Source organism: Cantharellus anzutake, assembly GCF_015039405.1.
Source record: "Cantharellus anzutake strain C23 chromosome Unknown EI90scaffold_7, whole genome shotgun sequence".
Taxonomy (NCBI): Eukaryota; Fungi; Basidiomycota; class Agaricomycetes; order Cantharellales; family Hydnaceae; genus Cantharellus; species Cantharellus anzutake.
The window spans coordinates 580736-602667 of NW_024066957.1; the positions used below are offsets into that span (position 1 = coordinate 580736).

At 48.9% G+C, this 21932-nt stretch overlaps 9 protein-coding genes across 9 annotated transcripts; 3 read left to right on the forward strand and 6 right to left on the reverse strand.

Annotated features, from left to right (window-relative positions):
* Positions 1-33: 33 nt before the first annotated feature.
* On the forward strand, positions 34-2751 carry EI90DRAFT_3039528 (alpha/beta-hydrolase). Its single transcript, XM_039058950.1, has 11 exons — positions 34-449; positions 504-627; positions 687-754; positions 809-877; positions 931-979; positions 1037-1179; positions 1236-1366; positions 1429-1786; positions 1844-1927; positions 1985-2210; positions 2277-2751. Exons 1-11 carry the CDS (start codon positions 162-164, stop codon positions 2606-2608), a joined length of 1872 nt encoding a protein of 623 aa, XP_038920752.1. The 5' UTR covers positions 34-161; the 3' UTR covers positions 2609-2751.
* On the reverse strand, positions 2706-3743 carry EI90DRAFT_2908587 (mitochondrial genome maintenance MGM101-domain-containing protein; the record flags this gene model as incomplete). Its single annotated transcript, XM_039054338.1, has 5 exons — positions 2706-2760; positions 2812-2889; positions 2945-3073; positions 3128-3275; positions 3338-3743. 5 exons carry the CDS (start codon positions 3741-3743, stop codon positions 2706-2708), a joined length of 816 nt encoding a protein of 271 aa, XP_038920753.1.
* Positions 3744-3885: 142 nt separating this feature from the next.
* EI90DRAFT_2424443 (uncharacterized protein) lies at positions 3886-5027 on the forward strand. The gene is made up of 2 exons (XM_039053006.1): positions 3886-4147; positions 4201-5027. Exons 1-2 carry the CDS (start codon positions 4009-4011, stop codon positions 4716-4718), a joined length of 657 nt encoding a protein of 218 aa, XP_038920754.1. The 5' UTR covers positions 3886-4008; the 3' UTR covers positions 4719-5027.
* A 461-nt stretch (positions 5028-5488) lies between these two features.
* On the reverse strand, positions 5489-7983 carry EI90DRAFT_3039536 (uncharacterized protein). Its single transcript, XM_039058951.1, has 4 exons — positions 6933-7983; positions 6181-6877; positions 5703-6144; positions 5489-5596 (listed from the first exon to the last, which is right to left on the reverse strand). Exons 1-4 carry the CDS (start codon positions 7974-7976, stop codon positions 5572-5574), a joined length of 2208 nt encoding a protein of 735 aa, XP_038920755.1. The 5' UTR covers positions 7977-7983; the 3' UTR covers positions 5489-5571.
* A 92-nt stretch (positions 7984-8075) lies between these two features.
* Positions 8076-8561, reverse strand: EI90DRAFT_2908765 (uncharacterized protein; the record flags this gene model as incomplete). The annotated part of the gene is made up of 1 exon (XM_039054344.1): positions 8076-8561. A coding segment is annotated over one exon (486 nt), but the record flags the coding sequence as incomplete, so codon positions are not given.
* Positions 8481-10432, reverse strand: EI90DRAFT_2426325 (uncharacterized protein). The gene is made up of 5 exons (XM_039053008.1): positions 9958-10432; positions 9083-9898; positions 8862-9001; positions 8560-8807; positions 8481-8509 (listed from the first exon to the last, which is right to left on the reverse strand). Exons 1-4 carry the CDS (start codon positions 9958-9960, stop codon positions 8630-8632), a joined length of 1137 nt encoding a protein of 378 aa, XP_038920757.1. The 5' UTR covers positions 9961-10432; the 3' UTR covers positions 8481-8509; positions 8560-8629.
* Positions 10433-11276: 844 nt separating this feature from the next.
* On the forward strand, positions 11277-12298 carry EI90DRAFT_3013016 (uncharacterized protein; the record flags this gene model as incomplete). Its single annotated transcript, XM_039056621.1, has 6 exons — positions 11277-11320; positions 11460-11550; positions 11606-11656; positions 11806-11849; positions 11999-12037; positions 12106-12298. The coding sequence occupies 6 exons, from the start codon at positions 11277-11279 to the stop codon at positions 12296-12298; spliced, it is 462 nt and encodes a 153-aa protein (XP_038920758.1).
* Positions 12299-16303: 4005 nt separating this feature from the next.
* EI90DRAFT_3039551 (uncharacterized protein) lies at positions 16304-17797 on the reverse strand (the record flags this gene model as incomplete). Its single annotated transcript, XM_039058952.1, has 4 exons — positions 17774-17797; positions 17661-17712; positions 16492-17610; positions 16304-16422 (listed from the first exon to the last, which is right to left on the reverse strand). Coding segments are annotated over exons 3-4 (983 nt in total), but the record flags the coding sequence as incomplete, so codon positions are not given.
* EI90DRAFT_2426370 (uncharacterized protein) lies at positions 17538-19238 on the reverse strand. Its single transcript, XM_039053009.1, has 5 exons — positions 18186-19238; positions 17967-18106; positions 17763-17912; positions 17661-17712; positions 17538-17610 (listed from the first exon to the last, which is right to left on the reverse strand). Exons 1-4 carry the CDS (start codon positions 18921-18923, stop codon positions 17694-17696), a joined length of 1047 nt encoding a protein of 348 aa, XP_038920760.1. The 5' UTR covers positions 18924-19238; the 3' UTR covers positions 17538-17610; positions 17661-17693.
* Between the last annotated feature and the right edge of the window lie 2694 nt (positions 19239-21932).

Below are 21932 nucleotides of genomic sequence, written 5' to 3' on the forward strand. Positions count from 1 at the left end.
CAAAAATTTTAATTCAGTTCATCATTGTCAGGTGACCCATGCATTGATGGCCAAGTGGCCAGCACACTGCTCTACGCTCGCCATCATAGACTGTTCGTCATTTGGCTAGGGACCAATAGTCGGTCATTTTAGCTTCACTGGGTACTCCGCTCCTTTTCGCGATGTGGATTCACTTTACGCTTCTGGTACTGTTAACTGGCGTTTCCGCGACAGTTGTCGATTCTCGTCAGAAGCCATCTAAACCTCCTTCTGCTGCAAGCTTTTACGTCCCAAATATCCCTAATCTTTCCAGAGACCCAAATAGTTCATTACATGTTTGGGCAGGAAACCTCAATTCTGATCCCAATGCTAAACCTGAACCCACGAATGAGGTCTCTGCACACATATTCTTCGTGTTAACAAAGGCTCGACGAATTGCCGACAGAGAGAGGTTAATAATATGGCTCAATGTAAGTTACGTTCTCTGATATGATGGTTTTGCATGTATTGAATCTTCTTTCTAGGGAGGTCCGGGTTGTTCATCATTTGATGGACTTATGATGGAGATAGGCCCATGGAGAATGAATAAGAAGGATTCACTACGGCAGAAAGAAGGCGGGTGGGAGGAATATGCTAATGTTCTATACTGTATGTGTTCATTTCCTGGACTTCAATTGCATGGCAGTGACCTCGCCTCAACTTCTCAGTGGATCAACCGCCCGGCACTGGGTTTTCCTATGCCAGCACTAACAAATACGTGCACGAGCTTGATGAAGTAGGCAACGACTGTCGGTCGGTGTCTTCAATGCTGTAATATTTCATTCCCCAGGCCGCCAATCACGTCGTTGAATTCCTTAAAAATTGGTATGAAGTGTTCCCGGAATATAAAGATATGGATGTGAGCGTGAAGGGGCCCATCACATTTATGTTATGCTAATTAATCTATCCAAGACATACCTCGCTGGCGAGAGTTTTGCTGGCCAATACATTCCATATATTGGTCAGTGGTTCCCGGCTTGATCCACCATGCTAGGCCCTGACATCCTGGGTTCTTTAGCGGACGCCATACTGAAAACTGCTCGGCTTCCGACCCGCCTTAGGGGAGCTGCTATTGGAAATGGGTGGATTGATCCATTTTCACAGTATCCAGCGTATGTCGATTTTGCTATAAAGGAAAAGCTTCTCAAAACAGGGACGAAGGTGATTATTTCTTCACCTTGATCGCATTGTATCTGTTGATGACGGGTTGAAACTTCCAGGAATACGAACATGCGCTTCAGGCCCTTGACCAGTGTAAGAAACGAATGAATAGCACTGAGCAAGCGACTCCTAACTATGGTGAATGTGAGTTAGTAATGGGAGCGACGATTCGGCATCTTGACCAGACGTGAGTACTACAAGTGGATTTCTAGCCTTGAGCATGGCAATGATTTGTCGTGCATTGACCAGTGTCAACGGAGTAACGACATGTTTAAACATATATGACATTCGACTGTCTGACACGTACCCAGCCTGCGGCATGAACTGGCCCCCAGACCTTACTTATATCAAACCTTATTTGCATCGTGATGATGTCAAAACCGCATTCCACGCGTCTGGCTCATCGGAGGGGTGGACAGAATGTCGTGGCACCGTCAGCAGTAATCTCTATATGAAGAAGTCACCACCCTCTATTCGTCTTATGCCGGGGATTCTCGAGAAGATTCCTGTTCTGCTTTTTCATGGCGACCAGGATTTGATTTGTAATTATCTCGGTGCCGAGAGATTAATCGAAGCCTTGACGTGGAATGGGGCGAGGGGATTCAGTGTGAGTGAGAGGATCAGTAAACCCTTTTTTAACTTCCGATTGAAATTCGCCTTGCAGAACACGACAAAGCCTCAGTCATGGAAGTTTAATGGCACAGAAGTAGGAGAATGGACTTCCGATAGAAACCTGACGTATGTGAAGGTAAGTATTGTTATGGTTCACCTGAAAGTGTCGAACTCTTGACGTCAATGATGGCAGGTTTATGGCGCCTCTCATATGGTTGGCTTTGATCTCCCGCATGTGGCACATGACATGATATTAAGGTTCATGGGGGTCGACTTCACATCACTACTCAAGGGCTCAGCGACGATCCCGAGCGAGGTAGGGGGTACTGTTAAACCAATCATCCAGCCTTCACTGGACAAAGGCGACGGAGACGAACATGTTAAGCTTCCATCGCAAGATGATCCGGCATTATGGCAAGGTACGTGTTGAAGGGATGAGATTCAAGGGCGTGTCACTCACTCGATCTCGATCTTGCAATATTTAGCCTACTATAATGCAGGCTCTGCCGCACTCGTCCTAGTTTTGATTGCTCTCGCACTGGGACTCTTCTTCTACTTCCGTATGAAACGGCGTAACGGTTCGAAGACCGGTGTGGCTCTCGCGCGGGATGAAGAGGAATCGATACCTCTCAGCCGTAATATCGGAGGCGAGATAGACGACTATATCCCTGTCAGCACCCAAGAGGTCAACGGCCAGGGGGTTCCGCTCAATAAGGGGAAGGCAAAGGTCGTTCATGATGATAATGTAACACCGAGGGAAGCGATATTTGATGTTGGGGATGATGACGATGAAATGGACATGGAGCTAAAGATTTAGACATATCTCTACCCAATTCTTCCTATTTCAATCTGGGCGTAATTGTATTCGCGTTATACTTGTTACTGTAGGTCGAGGAAAGGCACCGTCCCAACATTTATTCCTTGTACGGGTAGTCGAATTTCGCATCCCTTCTTCTCCACAGTTTCCTCCTACCAGATGAGTTAGTGGTCTGGATGAAAGTAGGGGAATGGCAGACTCACTTCCGCTTTGTCGGAATATGCTCCACAAAAACTTCAACACAATGTTTTGCTTTGAAATCTCGGATGAAGCGAGGATCCCTAGATCACAATTAGGGTGAGCGTCCGAAGTTTTGGTCATGAGTGGACCATTCACCAAAGTTCGCTCGCCACCCCTAAATCTTTACAACAGCGCATAAGTGCGTTGCTTTTGCAAGCCTCTGTGGCGGTGGGGATGCCATTTTTATCGAAATATTCTTGCTCGCCTCGCGCAACCGCTACTAGTCTGAGATAATCCCAATGTAAGGAGTTATTGGGAACTATTTAGGCTTATGCGAACCTTCCTAAGCACACGAGAGCATATTCGCGACTAACCACCTTTGGGCCGACGTGAGTTGGACCGCGAGGAGCTAGACCCCAACCTCCGGGTCCGAAAGCTTTATTTAATATTCGGCGATATTTAATTTCGGGAAGGTAAATGAGACCGTCTACGGAACGACGTGACCCATTCGCTCGCTGAAGTCGTGACTTCTTGAGAAACGGCTCGCACCTGGCTTCATTTCAATGTCAAGAGGATCAATTGGAGCCATCAGAATTTCAGCAGCTTCTGGCGGGAAGGGTTCCACCGAAAGTCCATGGTAGGAGGTTGACCAGTTCGTTCCATTCCCATCAGGAGCAGGCAACGAGTCTGAAAAAGCGGGAGACGCGCTTTCTCCTGTGGCGTTCGTCTCAGATGGGGGAGGGCCTACTCCATCGGTTGTTGGTGATACGTCTCCCGTTGCCTGGGTGCCATTCGCGCCATTCACTCCATTGGACACGTATTGCCTTAACGGCGTAGATATGTGGTAGCTAACGCTTGCAGGGCGAGCTCGTGCAGCTCGAACACGCACTGTCCTTGAAATGGCAGGCGTGTAGAACAAGCGCAGTGCACTTTTGACCGAGCCCCGTCCTGCCATTGCGGAGCTATTGTTCATTGTTTAGGTCGAGGGAACTGAATGGGAGCCACGGACGAACGACCTACCAAGTCATAACAGTAAGAACTTACGTTGGTTGTTGCGGCTGAGCCAATGCGTTCGGAGCGGTGCTTCTGCAAGGCCCGCCGATGCAATATCAGAGAATCTGCATGTTGACTTTCCTGGGGAAAAGACAGAGTTTTTCCTACATGCTTGGCTCGCAAAGCACAACCTAAACCTTCCATCGATTGCTTTACGGTACCCGGCTATGGCCCAGGCTCAGACTACCCTACAGGAAGCAGACGCCTTAATTCGGGGTATCCTGGACAGGCGCTGGTTGAATACCCAACTCTCAGCTAAGCTGTATCTCACGAAGCCGCAATTTGTGGGCACAATACTAGAGCATTGTACGCGGCACCGAAGTACAAAAGGTTGCTTCCTTCCCTCACTAGAGTGACAGCTAGATCTGCGTTCCCACAACCCATCCAGCCATCGCTAGTCCTTGATTCAACGTCTTTATTACAGCTCTCCTCTCCCACGAGTTACATCTGGTATGTTCGTGATCGTCTCACGAGAGGCAGGCTTTCCCTAGTCTTATCAGCACGTCTACGGCCACTCCCCCTCCCCTTCCCACAACTATGGGAAGACTTCAAGCTGCAATTTTGGACCAATTCCACCCAGGACCACCCCCACTGCACAAGCTCGGTAGCAAGAATACCAAAAACTGGAGAGACTGAGGATGCCGCCTCTAGATTCAACCGTCCTGCCTCCCGAGACGTGCCCCCAAATGTTCCCCGCGCAACGTCTCCGTCTCCACAACCAGGTCAACACTGCCACCTATCACCGCAACCCCCCGTCAATCCCCAGACAGCACGCCTCTACAGGCCCACTATCTACGGCCGACGAGCTAGTCAAATTGACGGATGCTATGCTCGAAAACCTCACGCCCAGAGCGAGGAACCATCACCAAGTTCCTAACTTGGCGGATGTCGCCAAGATCAATTGTGGCAACATCGTATCTCTGTCCTCCATTACTTCAGCCATCAATACGCTTGCCCTATAAGTAAGCCATCACCTCACCGCCGTAGAACGTTCGAATGATATGGAAAGCTGAGAAGATGCAGTCTGAGCAGTTAGCGCTCCGTGTTGATTGCAGGGTTTGTCGTGATCCGAGGATTCCTGATATGGATGTGGGGAAGTCGGGAGGAGCGAGATGCACTAGGAGCGGAATAAAGCTTGAGCACCAACCCAGCGGTGTTGGTTGGAGCCAAATGCAACCCAGTCTATTCCACAGTTTCAACTGCCAGCAATTGGGAAAGGAATGCAAACACTTCAGGAACCCGTTGCAGCCCTCTCACTAGACAGTGGGGTGAACGATGTCGAGCCGAAGATTTTCGCATGCATGATCCCTTAGGTCATCCTATTCGCGCTCCGAATCCAAGTGCGAGGCATCGGTTCATAGTTCATGATGATCGTTAGTGTTTCCGAAGTTCTTCAAGGGAATAGGACAAACCTCCAATGCTTTGTCCGTCGTGCTCGCATGTGTCGTTTCTGCTGCTTGGCATACGTTCCTATATCTTTTATTTGGGGGTAATATGCATATTAAACGTACATATAATTACAATAAGTCCCGATCCAATGCATTGAAAAGGGAAAACACTGGTAGAGGAACCAGAGAAATGATTGGAGACGCACTAAACGACTTGGCTAATATCGACGACCACTGGGGCTTTCAGCCGGCCCTGGAGCAGGAATCGAGTTCCACCCTTGCTCGCCCGAGGAAAATATATGCGGTCCCTATCCATACCATCATCATCATCACCATTGAGCATCACATCGCCGTACCAGGCTCCCTCCTCACCGGAAGAATTTCCGGATCGTGCGGTCGGAACGTAGCGGGGTGGGACGTAGCGGGGTGGGACGTAGTGGGGTGGGACATGGAGTTCCGTTTCCCCATTGAACCAAATGGACCCGCCGTGGGCACGTAATAATGGTATCCTTCCCATTGTGGAGGAATAGACCTTCACAACAGAGTATTTGCCGGTTTCTATGCAGGGTGAGAGGTCGTAAAAAGGGCGCTTCGACCAAGATTCATCCGCATCATGCCCTAAATCTGGCTCGGTACTTGGTGGACGAGTTGCACCATCTTCTGGAATCAAAGGCAGGAGGGGGTTACGAAGTACAGGCATAGGAATGTCATGCAGGTAAGGGGGTTCAAGACCAGTGTTGAAAATCCAAGTCTTGAAATTTTGCACGCGATATTGAGCAATCCACTGGTGTGAATCTGTTGACCAAATGAACGCATGGTTTGTGTCGTAAGCACCGACATATCGGCCCCCTGGAGAGAATCGAACTGTGTGACGTTGAGGGATGGATAGACCAGATGATGATGATGATAATAAATCTCTCTTATTACCCCGCGGCCTCGTGATGGATGGACCAGAGTGGGATTGGGGGGACTGAGAAGGGGAAGGAGTGGGAGGGGATGCAAGGAGCTGAACGGATGGTTTGCCCGAAAAACATATGAGGGCCATGTTCTCGTACCAAGCCTGGCCAAGGATTTGTGGGACTCGTATGATGAAAGATCCATCGTTCGACACCGCAGTTACAGCAGGGAAATAACCGCTGGGGAGAGTGCCAAGCTTCACCAAACTTGTTCCGGGACCAAGAATAGTGATGTGTCCGTCAGCATCCTCAGTGGCAATCTGGGCATTGCCACTGTGGATAAACTCGATCCAAACCAGAGGCTTGGGAGGACTGCATTGGAATCTAGAAATTATACGCTGATGGTCAATGTCGGCAACCTCAATGACCCCGCTTCCAAAGGCAAGGGCGACTTGACGACCATCTTGGGATATTGCCGCACAGGTCACGTCATATTTATCAAAAATCTTCGGCAGTTTTGCTCTCAAGAGCTCTTGACCCATACGTTCATCCTCACTCAAGCTATTGGAAAACTTGCCGGATACACTGAAGACTTGAACGGGATCTGAGAGATGGCCATAGAATTCATAGAGGGGTGATGACGACGGAGTGAATGGAAGGCTTGATCGATAATGATCCCAAGGATCGGGGATGGTGCTCAACCTCCATATAAAACTGTATGCCTCCTCTGCCAGCACCATTAATTTGTGATTCTGTAACGCGAAGAATGATGTCATATAACCGAAAAACAATTGATTTAGAACCCACATGTGCATTCAACCTCCATTCTGAGAATAAGCGTTCGGTCCGAGAACGTAGCTCTCCTGATCGGCCATCATTCCATGACAAGGATGAGAGGAAGTTTCTTGTAAGAAGTTGTTCAAATTCTCTTTGCAATTCATTAGATTCTTGTGCAAAGAGCAGCGAAGGGTCCAAGTGAGAGAACAAGCGGTCAAGCACATTTTCGACAACTCTAGGTTTCTGCTTGCTCTGAAAGAGCTCCCACTTCTTTCTATCTCCCAAAGGGAGTTCGGTGGGGATGCCAAACTTATTCTTCTGAATGACATCATTTATAAATTGAAGAAGCCGTAATCCAATGCTATACCCCTTGTCATCATGAATAAAAAATACTTCGTCTTGTTTCTCACCGATAGGATCTCCTGTAATGAACTCCTTTGCCGTCGCATGGTAGAACTTGACAGTCCGTTCGTTGTCTGAAGGAAGATCGACGATCGAGCTGATAGGTCTTAGTGTTGAGCGTACTTCATCCTCGGCAATTCCTAGGAGTTGTGATATGTCGTCAGTGCCAAGATCACTCCAGCTTGCAGCAACAAGTATCCCGACTACTTCGCGATAGTTCTTGGCCACCTGTTCACGAATACTGGAGGAATTCCGCATGTAGGCTCGTCGCATGATTCGTAAGTACTCCGACTTCAGATCCATAGGCACTTCATTAAGATTACGGAAATATGCAAACTCTGTTTTAAGAGAACAACCGTAGTACCGAATCTCGGACTGCGCTTCACGTATTCGGGTTGAAGCCATAATAGGCAATCCACGGCAACCTCTCGCAAAGACATCAAGATCTTCATCAGATGGTTTCCATCCCGAGTCCTTGATAAAATCGGAAAATCCTTCGCCCACCATGCAACGGATGGTGTGGAAAGTGTCCAGTTCAATTTGATTCACATTTTCACAGGGGATCACAAGACCCTGATCTTGCGCTTTAGTCCAAGCCGAAACGACTGTAGACTCCGGCCGACAGCTAAAGAGCACGGCAAAAGGCGAAGGCAGCTCGCGAAGTAGAAGCATGAGCTTCATTAGGGAGTCAAGCTCCTCTGGACCCCCGCACTCATCCAAGCCATCTAGGATGATAGCAAAGCGTTTGTCACCACCGGAAAACGCATCCTTGAGACCACTCATCGGCTCAATGATCAGAGCCCGCATCTGCTCCTCCAGGGGAAGCTTCAGGAACAATCCCATTTCTGGCCGCCGAAGACATTTGACGAGTGATACCTTGAAGTTCGCACTAAAGAGCGCAAGTTGGCGAGCAAGGGTAGAAGGGAACTGCCCCAAAGAATCTAAGCCTGTTCCCTTTTGGTTTTTGTCCCAAAAGAAGGAGGCTGCAAGAGTGCCTTCGGCCTTGAGTGTGGATGCGATACTCAAACTGATCGCCGTCTTTCCGGTCCCGGGTGATCCGCGAACCCAGACAAACTGATTCTTAGCATCTTTGAGGTGATTGAGAATCGATTCCCGCACGCTGTCCCGTGTGCTTGGAAGGCATTCTGACTTGCTTGTCACGTAGTTGTGCTCGGCCGCGACTTCCCCAAGTCGTTTAAGTTCAGCTAAAAGGAAGAGTTGATGAAAAACCCCAAGAATGAGTTTGGAAACGTACATCGCACCGATGCTTTGATTGTAAGAAGCAGCGTCAAAGTACCTGTCTGGGTCTGTTGTTACATACTTAGTCAGTACATAGAGCACTTGGGAGCCCTATGGGAACGGACCGAGAAGTTGTTAACAGCATCATTTATGCACGCCTTCACATCACTTATCCTCGTGCTGATTTCGGGTGCTAAGATCGTCCTCTTCACGGAACCTTGATTGGTGAGTGCGTCGATCCTTTGTTTTTGTTCTTCCAGGGCCCTGTCAGCAGGAATATTGAATCAAACGCGTAGCAAAGGAGCCAAGTGGACGTACGAGTGGAACCGCCTAATTAAAACAACTACTTCATCGGGTATAGGGTCGGTCGACAGCGCGAGTGGCTCCAAAACAGTGTCGTAGGCCTTTAGGATGTCATCGTCCAATCCTTTAAGACTTTCGTCGTTTCCACCGACGGTCTGTGCAAATCATGCCACACAAATATTGGGAGAGTGAACAAAATATCCTCATCGATCCCAGAAACGGAAAGATGATCTCACCTCGTAGACATCGAGCCACTTCAAAAGCAAGTCCGGGATTGCATCAAGATTCGGAATCGGGGCAAACTTAAGGGCGGAGGCCGCATTTTGGAGAATGAGTCTAGTAGCGCCGATGATTACAACCTTTCGATCGCTGCCTGAGCTGGCCGATCGTGTGATCGTGGGTTCTGATGAGGGTACGTTGATACCTTTGTGTTCCAATTGTGCATGAACGCTCAGGCCGTTGTCATGTGTGGCATACGAGCCAGATGTTTCACGAAGATTATCAATTTTTTCCCCACGGGCGAAGGGAAATGAAGGAAGTACTGCATCATTACCGGACGGCTGGAGTGGCGTGGCTGGCCTGGATGGTTCAACGAGATTGGGGGTACTAGGCCTGCTGCGGTTAGGACTCAATTTCCTACGGACCCTCCCGAATACACGTCCCATAAGAGATTCCGATTTCTTCGAATCTCTGTTCATAGAAGGCATGGCCTGGCCGGCCACTGTGAGCTCAGGATAAGACTCCGTCGGCAACCCGTGTCGATCGCTGTGAGTGTTGTCGTGATCTCGGGGCACCTGGGGACCAGTGATATTGATCTGGGGAACATGGGATGACTCGGACGAGGTCGAGGAGAGCGGCGGTTGTGAAGATGAGCCGGAAGCGGAATCACTTCCTTTACTACGTTGGGAGAGGATTTTGAACGGATTTTTTCTAGACATTGCGCTGGCGTAGCAAGTGATGAGGGGATGCCCGCGTGGAGGAGTGAACGGGGAATACCTCAGTCGCCACGCGCACATGATGCGTATGAAATGAATCACTTGAAGGGGCAGTACCTAGTTAAGTAGCACTATTGTAAGATTCACTCAGATTGGAAATTGCAACGTTGACTTGCCATGTTTTCTCTCTCCACAGATTTTACTATTCCGAAGTTCACCGGACAAGCGCAGAAATTCCGAGGTGGCTTGCAGGCCGCAGCTGCGTGAACCCGCACACAGCAAACTTGGCATTATCAAGAAAGGGCAATGAAGCAAGCAGTAAATATAACACAGAGGCCATTGCAGCCGAGCGAGTGGCAGCTAGGCCAAGCTAGTAGATGTCAGGGTCCCGAGAGTCTCGTGGAGTGTCGGCATGAATGCCGATCATGTGTTTCGGTTAAACCCGCCATGGCTCAAGCAGGACACACCATGGAAGCCCATAGTCAACGCAACCATATGCGTCTCGGGCCGGAGAACACCACTGTGTTGTTCCTGTTACACCGCATGCAAGGCTGGTGTTGTGAGCGAGGAGAAAGCCCCTCACAGTAACGAGCTAGATGACCCTGTGTCTCGTCACATCGCGTCATTCATCCCTCACCGACCTCTGAGATTCATATTTCGCCCGAACACGAGCTCCTAGTGACAACACGCCCGCCCCCCACCGTCCTCGGATTTTCTTTGCTCAGTTTCAGATCGAAGCATTAGCCTATCGCAGGAGTCCCTCAACCCTGTCGTGGTTAGCGCTAACCAAACAAAGTTTCCGTCCAATATTCATTACCATTCATACGTTCTGGAATCTTGAACTGCAGCTATCGAATGACTCTCGCCCCGATCGTGTTCTTCGTTTGATTGGGCACGGTTATCGCACCTACTGGCAATTTCATCGTCGATCTATTGCATTTTTGGCCACCCAAGTAATTACAGTGCAAATGGTCACTCTGCGTGCTCCTGCTGAATCTGATACGTTTTCAAATTTTGTGCTTAGTACGTCCTAGTTGTAAGGATCTGTCATCACAGAATTCCGTTCGAAGATCAGATCGCATGCGCCTCCACCAAAACACTAGAACTCCCTAATCGGTGTCCTTTTAAGCTGTATTCTTTCCACTAGAGAAGGATGCTAGAGGCTCATGAAACTTTTCAAGCGACACCAATCCTAACGTTACACTATTTCTGATATAATTACAACAAGGCCATGTAATTCCCGGTCCAATCCACCGAAAAATAAAAACAGCTGTCGAGTAATTAGAGGTGTGATTAGACATGCGCTGGACGCAATAAACGACTTGGCTAGTGTCGATGATAACTGGGGCTTTCAGCCTGCCCTGGAGCAGAAATCGAGTTCCATCCTTGAGTGGCATCATCACAGTTGCTGGCTTCTGACAATCCTCTGGACCCAAAATAGAAGGAAACACACAAGAATAGCGCTCTTTTCGTGTGATAGTTCCCATAGTGAACTATGTCCCCATCATTACCAGAGGTATCTCATGCGCAAATCGGGCAGTACGCTTTCTCGGCCAACTGTTGCACAAAGACATAGCATCAGATGTGAGCATTTCTTGTGGACCGAACTTGGATTCCTTCTGGCTGCGAGAGCTCACTGCTGCGACTTTCAGGTCAGTTCGAATAGTACTTTCCACAGTGGAGATGGTGTCTACTTGGTCATCGATTTGCACGGCTGCCATCATTGGCTGAAAGTCACATTGCTCGGTGATCAAGGGTGGGCGAGAAGAGTAAGAAGAACTTGATCATCCTCTTCACAACAAGAATTCTTTGTCGGGGAGACAGTTGCTTGAATCTCTTCAACCGAAGGCGCAGAGTGAATGTGCGGGAGGGGTGGTGCGTTTGCGAGAACGCACTAATTACAACAGAGCGTGAGAGAAGGGTCACGAAACTGGCGCGTCCGAGGCTAAGATAAGTAATGTCTCTAAACCTGAACCTTACACATAGGACTTATTGCGCCTGCTATGACCTTCGGTCCGCTAAAGGGAAAGTTAGCCTCCGGTATACAATCTAACAGGGGAGCAATAGGGTACGTTCGGAGCCACCTGGGTGGCATTGAAGGAAGGCCTATGAGCTGCGTAGCCAGGGCCGGGGCGAAAGCTAGCAACGCACTTTAGAGGACCGGTTGCCAACGCTAATCCTGATAATATTGGGATGACATGCAGTCTGGATTTGAAGTGAGAAGTGGGGGTGGAATCCGCTTGCACGCCTACATGGGTGAGTGACGATTGGAGATTGTGTCACTCGTATCGTGAACGAGCTGCGGCATGTTTACAATTCGGAAGGAAGCAGTGCTTGGTTAATGCCGCGATGGTCCCAGTGCTATTCCGACGGAAGAGTGGTTCCATAGACGTCATTTGGTGGAGCATACTCAGGGAGGCATTTGGGAGCGTGGATTTGGGATCGAGAGTGCGTTATGACGAGTACCGAAGGATTCAATTCGTGGGATGGACAATTGAAGGGACACTCGCTTTCTGAGTGAGTGCACAATGATCTGGCTGGTCGATAGAGCATGATAGCATCAAGCCATTAATATCAGCTTAGGTTTGCAGTCACATCTGAAAGTGTTCGAGAGTCAATAAAGCTGTCGCTAGCCCTGTGGGGTGAGAATAGGGGTCAGGGAGTATGGGGGGTCAAACAGAATCGGACGGTGGATAGAGTGGCCCCTGTGGCGGGGGACAGAATAAAGGTGAATGATCGTGGCAGCCTCCTATTCAGGGATATGAAACCAGCGACGTCGATTCAATCCCCTGTCAGTGAAACATCGGTTAAACCCACCAGTGTCCCAAGTCAATACCTTGTAACCTGTACTCCAGAAAGATTGGGTGGGATACGTCATTGAGGCTCAGAGCCAAAGCGACCAATATTCTAAGCTCCACGGGGGAACACCGCTTATTCTGCCCACGTGCCAGTGAGCACGCTTTCACAGCCTCCGCGCCTCGGCGCTTCCATTGCTTCTCATTCTTCTAATCCAAAGCTGGTTGTAGGCTGGTATCCTGCCTAAGCTGGTGGGCATTCTTGAGCTCAGTGATCGGGGATTCCATACTATAATGCTACATTTGTCAAGTCCAGCTAGCTGTGCTGATTATCGATCAGTGGGATCTCCACATGCTATTCAAATGAATCGAAGCTAACGTCACCATGTTGTCCTTGTTACACAATATGGAAGGCCAGTAAGTTTGTGAGTGCAGAATGCCCCTCCCAGTGATGAGTTAAATGCATGTGTCGGGTGGCACTCTCACCACATTGCGACATCGTTCCACATCGACACCGGGAGCAGACACCTTAATACCGTACGCGGCACCGAAGTACAAGATGTTGCTTCCTTCCGAGAGTGACAATTAGATCTGTGATCCCACAACCCATTCAGCCATTTCCAGTCCTTGATTCAACGTCTGTATTACAGCTCTCCTTTCCTACGAGTTACATCTGGTATGTTCGCGATTGTCTCACGAGAGGCAGGCTTTCCCTAGTCTTGTCAGCACATCTACGGCCACTCCCATTCCCGTTCTAACAAATATGCGCAGACTGCAAACTGCCAATCCCTCCCCCCACTGAAAATGCTTGGTAGCAAGAATACCAAGAAGTACTAGCGCTGGAGAGACTGAGACACCGCCTCTAGATCCAACCATCCTGCCTCCCCAGACGTGCCCCCTAAACGTTCTGCGCGAACATGACCCAACGCAACGTCTCTGTCTCTACAACCAGGTCAACACTGTTACCTATGCCTGCATCCCTCGTCAATCCCCAGACACCACACTGCCGGCCTCCAATGACCCACTACGGCCTACGAGCTAGTCAAATTGATGGAGGCTATGCTCGAAAACTTCACGCCCAGAGCGAGGAACAACCACCAAGTTCCTAACCTGGCGGATGCGGCCAAGATTAATTGTGGCAACATCGTATCTCTGTCCTCCATTACTTCAGCCATCAATACGCTTTCCCTACAAGTAAGCCATCACCTCACCGCCGTAGAACGTCGTTCGAATGATATAGAAAGCTGAGAAGATGCAGTCTGAGCAGTTAGCACTCCGTGTTGATTGGGGGGTTTGTCATGATCCGAGGATTCGTGATATGGATGTGGGGAAGTCGGGAGGAGCGAGATGCACTAGGAGTGGAATAAGGCTTGAGCACCAACCCAGTGGTGTTGGTTGGAGCCAAATGCTGTTCCACAGTTTCAACTGCCAGCAATTGGGAAAGGAATGCAAACACTTCAGGAATCCGGATCCACGTTGCAGCTCTCTCATTAGACAGTGGGGTGAACGGTGTCGAGCCGAAGATTTTCGCATGCATGATCCCTTAGGTCATCCTATTTGCGCTCCGAATCCAAGTGCGAGACGTCGGTTCATAGTTCATGATGATCGTCAGTGTTTCCGAAGTTCTTCAAGGGAATAGGACAAACCTCCAATGCTCTGTCCTGTCGTGTATACTTATATCTCGCATGTGTCGTTTCTGCTGCTTGGCACACGTTCCTACACTTTTATTTGAGGGCAATATGCCGCGCCGTTAGTATGTTTTAGTACTGAGGTTTTGTCCACAAAGACTGCGGAATTTCACCCCACCAAAACGCTAGAGCTCTTTGATCGATATCCTCTTAAGTTCTATTATTTCACAAACAGGATACTAGAAGCTTGTAAAACTTTGAAAATGAGATCAATATTAAACGTACATATAATTACAATAAGTCCCGATCCAATGCATTGAAAAGGGAAAACATTGGAATAGGAACCAGAGAAATGATTGGAGACGCACTAAACGACTTGGCTAATATCGACGACCACTGGGGCTTTCAGTTTGCCCTGGAGCAGAAATCGAGTCCCACCCTTGCTTGCCCGAGGAAAAAATATGGGGTCCGAATCTCTCCCACCTTCGAGCATCACATCGCCGTACCAGGCTTCTTTCTCGCTGAAAAAGTTTCCGGATCGTACGCTCGGGATGTAGTTGTATGGGACAATGAGTTCAATTTTCCCATTGAACCAAATGCCATTGGAGGCACGAGTTAATGGAATCCTTCCCATTGCGGAGGAATAGACTTCAATAACGCGGTCTTCGCTAGTTTTTATGCTGGGTGAGAGGTCGTAAAAAGGGCGCTTCAACCAGGATTCATCCGCATCGTGCCCTAAATCTGGCTCAGTACCTGGTGGATGGGTTGCTGGAAACAAAGGCAAGGTGGGGTTACGAAATACAGGCATAGGGATGTCATGTAGGCAAGGGGGTTCAAGACCCGTGTTGAAAATCCAGGTCTCAAAATTTTGCACGCGATATTGAGCAATCCACAAGTTGTGTGGATCTGTTGACCAGACGAACGCATAGTTTGTGTCGTAAGCGCCGACATATCGGCCCCTTGGAGAGAATTGAACTGTGTGACGTTGAGGAATGGATAGATCAGAGTGGGATTGGGGAGACTGAACAGGGGAAGGGGTGGAAGGAGATGGAAGAAGCTGAATGGATGGCTCGCCCGAAAAACGTATGAGTGCCATGTACTCGTACCAAGCCTGGTCGAGATTTTGTGGGACTCGTATGATGAAAGATCCATCATTCGACACCGCAGTTACAGCAGGGAAACAACCATTGAGGAGAGTTCCAAACTTCACCAGGGTTTTTCCAGGACCGAGAATAGTGATGTTTCCATCGGTATCCTCAGTGACAATCTGAATGTTGCCACCATGGATAAACTCGATCCAAACCGGAGGTTTGGGAGGATTGCATTGTAATCGAGAGATTATACAGTGATGGTCGATGTTGGCAATCTCAATGACCCCGTTTCCAAAGCCAAGGGCAACATGAGAACCATTTTGAGAGATTGCTGCACAGGTCACGATTCCATTGCGAACATCATGTTCAGCGAACTCGGTTTCATAATTAGTTTCCTCGCCGTATTTATCAAACTTCTTTGGCAGCTCAGCCAGTTTTGCCTTCATGACCCCTTGAGCCACACGTGCATCCTCGCTCAAAGGAATAAAGCCACCAGAAAACTCGCCGGATACACTGAGGACTCGAACAGAATCTGAGAAATGGCCATAGAATTCATAGAGGTGTGATGACGACGGAGTGAATGGAAGGCCTGATCGATAAACATGCCAAGGATCAGCGTCGGAACCCAACCTCCATATAAGATTGAGCATCTCCTGTACCAGCGCCATTGATTTGTGGTTCTGCAACGCAAAGAATGATGTCATATAATTGAAATACGTGAAACACGATTAATTTAGAACCCACATGTGCACTCAAATTCCATTCCTTCAATAAATGAAATGTCCCTAACACACCCCATCGGCCATGATTCCATGACAAGGATGAGAGGAAGTTTCTTGTAAGAAGTTGTTCAAATTCTCTTTGCAATTCATTAGATTCTTGTGAAACGAGCAGCGAAGGGTCCAAGTGAGAAAACAAGTGCTCGAGCACATTTTTGACAACTCTAGGTGTCTGCTTGCTCTGAAAGAGCTCCCACTTCCTTCTGTCTCCCAAAGGGAGTTCGGTGGGGATGCCAAACTCATTCTTCTTCATGACATCATTGACAAATCGAAGAAGTCGTAATCCAATGCTATACCCCTTGACATCATGAATAAAGAATACTTCATCTTGTTTCTCACCGATAGGATCTCCTGTAATGAACTCCTTTGCTGTTGCGTGGTAGAACTTGACAGTCTGCTCATTGTCTGAGGAAAGATCAACTATCGAGCTAATGGGTTTTAGTATTGAGTGCACTTCATCTTCGGCAATTTCTAGGAGTTGCGATATGTCGTTAGTGCCAAGATCACTCCAACTGGCGGTAACAAGTATCCCAACTACTTCGCGATAGGTCTTGGCCACATGTGGACGGACACTGGAGGAATTCGGCATGTAGGCTCGTCGCATGATTCGCAAGTACTCCGACTTCAGATCCGTAGGTACTTCGATAAGATTTCGGAAATATTCGAACTCCGATTTAAGAGTCGAACCGCAGTACCGAATCTGAACCTTCGCATCACGTATTCGGGTTGAAGCCATAATAGGCAATCCACGGCAACCTCTCGCAAAGACATCAAGATCTTCGTCAGATGGTTTCCATAGGGAGTTTTCGATAAAATTGTGAAATCCTCCGTCCACCATGCAACGGATGGTGTGGAAAGTGTCCCGTTCAATCTGATCCACATCTTCACAGGGGATCATAAGACCCTGATCCCGCACTCTGGTCCAAGACGAAAGAACTGTAAACTCCGGCCGGCAGCTAACAAGTACAGCAAAGGGCGAGGGCAGCTCGCGAAGTAGAAGCACGAGCTCCATCAGGGAGTCAAGTTCCTCGGGACCCCCGCACTCATCCAAGCCATCCAAGATGATAGAAAAGCGTTGGTTACCTTCAAACAACGCTCCCTTAAGACCATTCATCGGTTCAATGATCAGGGTCCGCATCTGCTTCTCCAGAGAAAGCTTCAGAAACAATCTCATGTCTGGCCGCCGAAGGCATTTGACGAGTGACACCTTGAAGTCCGGACTGAAGAGCGCAAGTTGGCGTGCAAGGGTACAAGGGAACAACTCCAAAGAATCGAGGCCTGTTCCCTTTTGGTTTTTGTCCCAGAAGAATGAGGCTGCGAGAGCGCTTTCCCCCTCAAGCATAGATGCAATGCTCATAATTATCGCCGTCTTCCCGGTACCGGGGGATCCACGTAGCCAGACAAATCGGTTCCTGGCATCTTTCAGATGACCAAGAATCGATTCCCGTATGTTGTCCCGTGTGCTTGGAAGGGATTCTGACTTGCTTTTCACGTAAGTGTGCTCGGCCGCGACTTCCCCAAGCCGTTTAAGTTCAGCTAAAAGGAAGGGTTGATGAAAGACCCTAAGAATGAGCTTGGAAACGTACATTGCACCGATGCTTCGATTGTACGAAGCAGCGTTAAAGTAGTTGCCTGGGTCTGTTGGCACGCAATCAGTCAGTGCGTACAGCACTTGAAAGCCTCCATAATGGAAACGAACCGAGAAGTTGTTAATGGCATCATTTATACATGCCTTCACATCGTTTATCCTCGTGGCGATTTCTTTTGCTAAGATCGTCCTCTTGACGGGACCTTGATTGTTGAGTGCATTGACCTCTTTTATTTGTGCTTCCAGGGCCCTGTCAACAGGAATATCGAATCAAACGTGTGGCAAAGGAGGCAGGTGGACGTACGAGTGGAACCCCTTGATGAAAAAAACCACTTCATCGGGTATACGGTCAGTCGACAGCGCGAGTGGCTGAAAAATGGTGTCGTAGGCTTTTCGGATGTCATCGTCCAGTCCTTTAAGACTTTCGTCGTTTCCACCGACCGTCTGTGCAAATCATGTCACAAACATTGGGAGAGTGAACAAAGTATTCTCATCGACCCCCGAAACGAAAAGATGATCTCACCTGGTAGACGTCGAGCCACTTCAAAAGCAAGTCCGGGATTGCATCAAGATTCGGAATCGGGGCAAACTTAAGGGCGGAGGCCGCATTTTGGAGAATGAGTCTAGTAGCGCCGATGATTATATCCCCCCGATCACTGGTTGAGCTGGCCGATCGTGTGATCGTGGGTTCCAATAAGGAGGGCACGTTGATACCTTCGCGTTCCAATTGTGCATGAAGGCTCAGGCCATTGTCATGTGTGGCATACGAGCCAGATGTTTCACGAAGATTATCGATATTTTCCCCACGGGCGAGGGGAAATGAAGGAAGTACTGCATCATTAGCGGACAGCTGGAGAGGCGTGGCTGGTCTGGATGGTTCAACGAGATTGGGAGCACTAGGCCTGCTGCGATTAGGGCTCAATTTCCTACGGGCCCACCCGAATACATGACCCATAAGAGATTCCGATTTCTTTGAAGCTCTTTCAATAGAAGGCACGGCCTGGCCGGTCACTTCGGGTTCAGGATAAGGCTCCGTCGGCAACCCGTGTCGATCGCTATGAGTGTTGTCATGATCTCGGGGTATCTGGGGACTAGTGATATTGATCTGGGGAACATGAGGGGACTCGGAGGGGGCGGAATGACTTCCTTTGTTACGTTGGGGGATGATTTTGAACGGATTTTTTCTAGGCATTGCACTGGGGTAGTAAGGGGGATGCCCGCGTGGAGTGAACGGGGAATAGCTCAATCGCCACGCGCACATGATGCATATGCGACATTATTTGAAGGGGCAGTACCTAGTTAAGTAGCACCACTGTATAGGTTGGAAATTGCAATGTTAGAAATTCTTACTTGCCATGTTTATCCACGTTTTTTCTCTCCACAGATTTTACTGTGCCGAAGTTCACCGGATAAGCGCAGAAACTTAGAGGCTTGAAATTGAAGGCAGGCCGCAGCTATGTGAACCCGCACACAGCAAGCTTGGCATCGTCGTTGGAAAATAGCTCTTTACGCAATGTAAATAAACGTTCCCATTGAGTACAGAACGTGAGAACGTCTATTTATGTAAAGAGCTGTTATTTTGCGCGTCCACGGAGCTCCTCCGACTGGGTACGAGTCTGGTATGCAAGGCTGATTTTGCGAGTGAGGAGAAAGCCCCTCTCAGTAACGAGCTAGATGACCCTGTGACTCACCCCATTGCGTCATTCATCCCTCATTGGCCCCTGGGATTCATATTTCGCCCGAACACGAGCTCCTAGTGACGATATGCTCGCCCTTCAACATCCTCAGATTTCTTTGCTCAGTTAACGAAGCATTTGCCAATCGCAGGAGTCCCTCAACCCCGTCATGGTTAGCGCCAATCAAACAAAATTTCTGTCCAATCGTCCTAATATTTATCACCATTCATACATTCTGGAACCATGAACTGATTGAGCATGGTTATCGCGCTTACTGGAAATCTCATCGTCGCATTTTTGGCCACTCCAAATAATTACAGTGCAATGGTCACTCTGCATGTTCCTGCCGAATCTGATACGCTTTCAGGTTTGACACTGCTCTCCAATGGAGCGGGTGCACAGCTGCCAGTGGTTTTCCCGAAGCGTCCACTTATTCAACAAACCCTCGTTCATCCTTTGGGTTAACACCTTCTGGATAATTTGCTCATCGGTATGGATTCAGCGAATGAGCTGTTGGGAGTCGATAATTCATCTTAGGGCGTACTCTTCGTTCTCAATGAATGCTCTGGGGATGCTGCCTCAAGTGCAGTATATTTCTCTTTAGGTATCCTGGGTGCTGTTCGTTCATCCACAATCTCGTCGTGCACTTCGGATGGGGGGGTTTGATTGCAGTTTTACTCGGCGACATGTTCACTCCACGCAAGTTGCGTCGACGTGACAAAACATCCCACCAGAGTCGGGGCGGCCCGGGGCACGATATGGTTGTGAGACTATGTTAGATTTGGGTTTTGGACCTTCCGATGGGCTGGAAGCGTCAATGCAATATCAGGGGCCCCGCGTGTTAACCTCCCTCAGGCTAGGTATATTCATATTTCTGTGAACAAGAGCGTGCCTAGGCCTCCATCAGGCACTTTCACACCAGTGGCGACGGCTCAGGCCTCATAAGGTTCGGACGCTTTCATCTGGTTTGAGCCAAGTCAGAAGCAAATCTAGGATTCCATGAAGGTTCGGAATCGGGACATTTAAGAGCGGAGGCTCCATTTTGGAGAATTAGTCTCGTAGCGCCGATGATCCCTTCTTTCGATCACTGCCTGAGCTGGCTGATGGCGTTGGCATGTGAACTGGATGTTCCCCGAGGATTGTCAATGCTTCCCTCAGGAGCGAGGGAAAATGAGGGTGGCGCCACATCATCAGCGGATCCAACGAGATTGGGAGTATCAGGCTTGCTGCGATCAGGCCTCAGTTTCCTACGTGCCCTCCTAGATACACAAGCCATAAGAGATCTGATTTCTTCGGACTGCTGTCACTAGAAAGCGCGGTCTGGCCGGTCACTGCGAGCGTATGTAATCATGGGGAGGATGCCCGTGTGGAAGAGTGAACGGAAGACAGCTCAATCGCTGCGCCCACATGATGCATATGAAATGCTTCTGTAGAGGGAAGCTGGATGTGGTGGGTTTACTGCACAGCACCAGTGGGTGGACAAGTCTCGTCCAATTTACTTTGTTCAAGAATTACAACGTCTGAATTAACTCCGCCTAGCGTGTTGATGTGATCTTCCCCGCTCTACAAGCTCCCACTACGCGCACAGAGGCAGGTGATATGCTCGAGTGATATGCTCAGTTTGCACCTTTTGCAATAGAAAAATCGACAGGGGTCGCCGACCACGTGTTTTCGTATGATCGTCGGTCAAACAGCCGTCCAGGCTCTCTTCCTAAGCTCGAGCTGACGCTTTGCGGGTTTTGTGGCAGTACTTCAGCTAGGCTCAGTTGAGCACGACATAAGGCTCAGAGTTCGATCTTCTCAAATGTGTCAGGAGAATATACCCCTTCTCACCAACCAGCTGCTTGAGCACTCTGCGATACGCATTCTTCGATACGCATTCTCCCGGCGATTTGTTTGCTTCTCGTTTTCCTCACTCGTTACTGATTGAGCATTCCTGGTCCCAATGGTCTGGAATCCCGTACTATGATGCTAATCATTAATGGAATCTCTTTTCGCGTCAATGACGCATCGAAACCAACGTCGCTAGGTTGTTCCTGTCATTCAACGAGGTCGGCCTCATGAACGAGCAAAAACCATTCTCTATATGGGGTGGAAGTTCGTCGCATTGCGATTGCCTCTCCTCTCAGTTCGGGACTCTGCTATGCCTTTGCGTGGGTTTCACCACCAAGCGCTCATACCCCAGGGGACTATTGCACTCCAGCCATTGCCTAGGAAGATACTAAGATGGGTGATAGGTTGTTAGCCAGACGCCCAAGGTAAGCCTAGGCCTCCAGCACCTGCGCCATCGCACACCAATTGTCGGAATGTGCACGCGTAAATGTTATTACTATCTTGGGAGCAAAATGATGAAGTTGATCTTTCTCAATGGAACGAACATAGTATATATAGTAACGCGAGATGAGTTCATATTTCCGTGCCCAAAGCAGGACTCGGGCACGAATTTCGCAGAATCCATAAACGACAAGGAAAGACCCCCCTCCGCTGAAACATCAAAACTGCGGTCTCTAAGTCAGCCGCGATCAGGACTCGATTTTCTATGGATCCTCCTGAGTATACGATCCACAAGAGATTCGGACTTCTTTGGATTACTG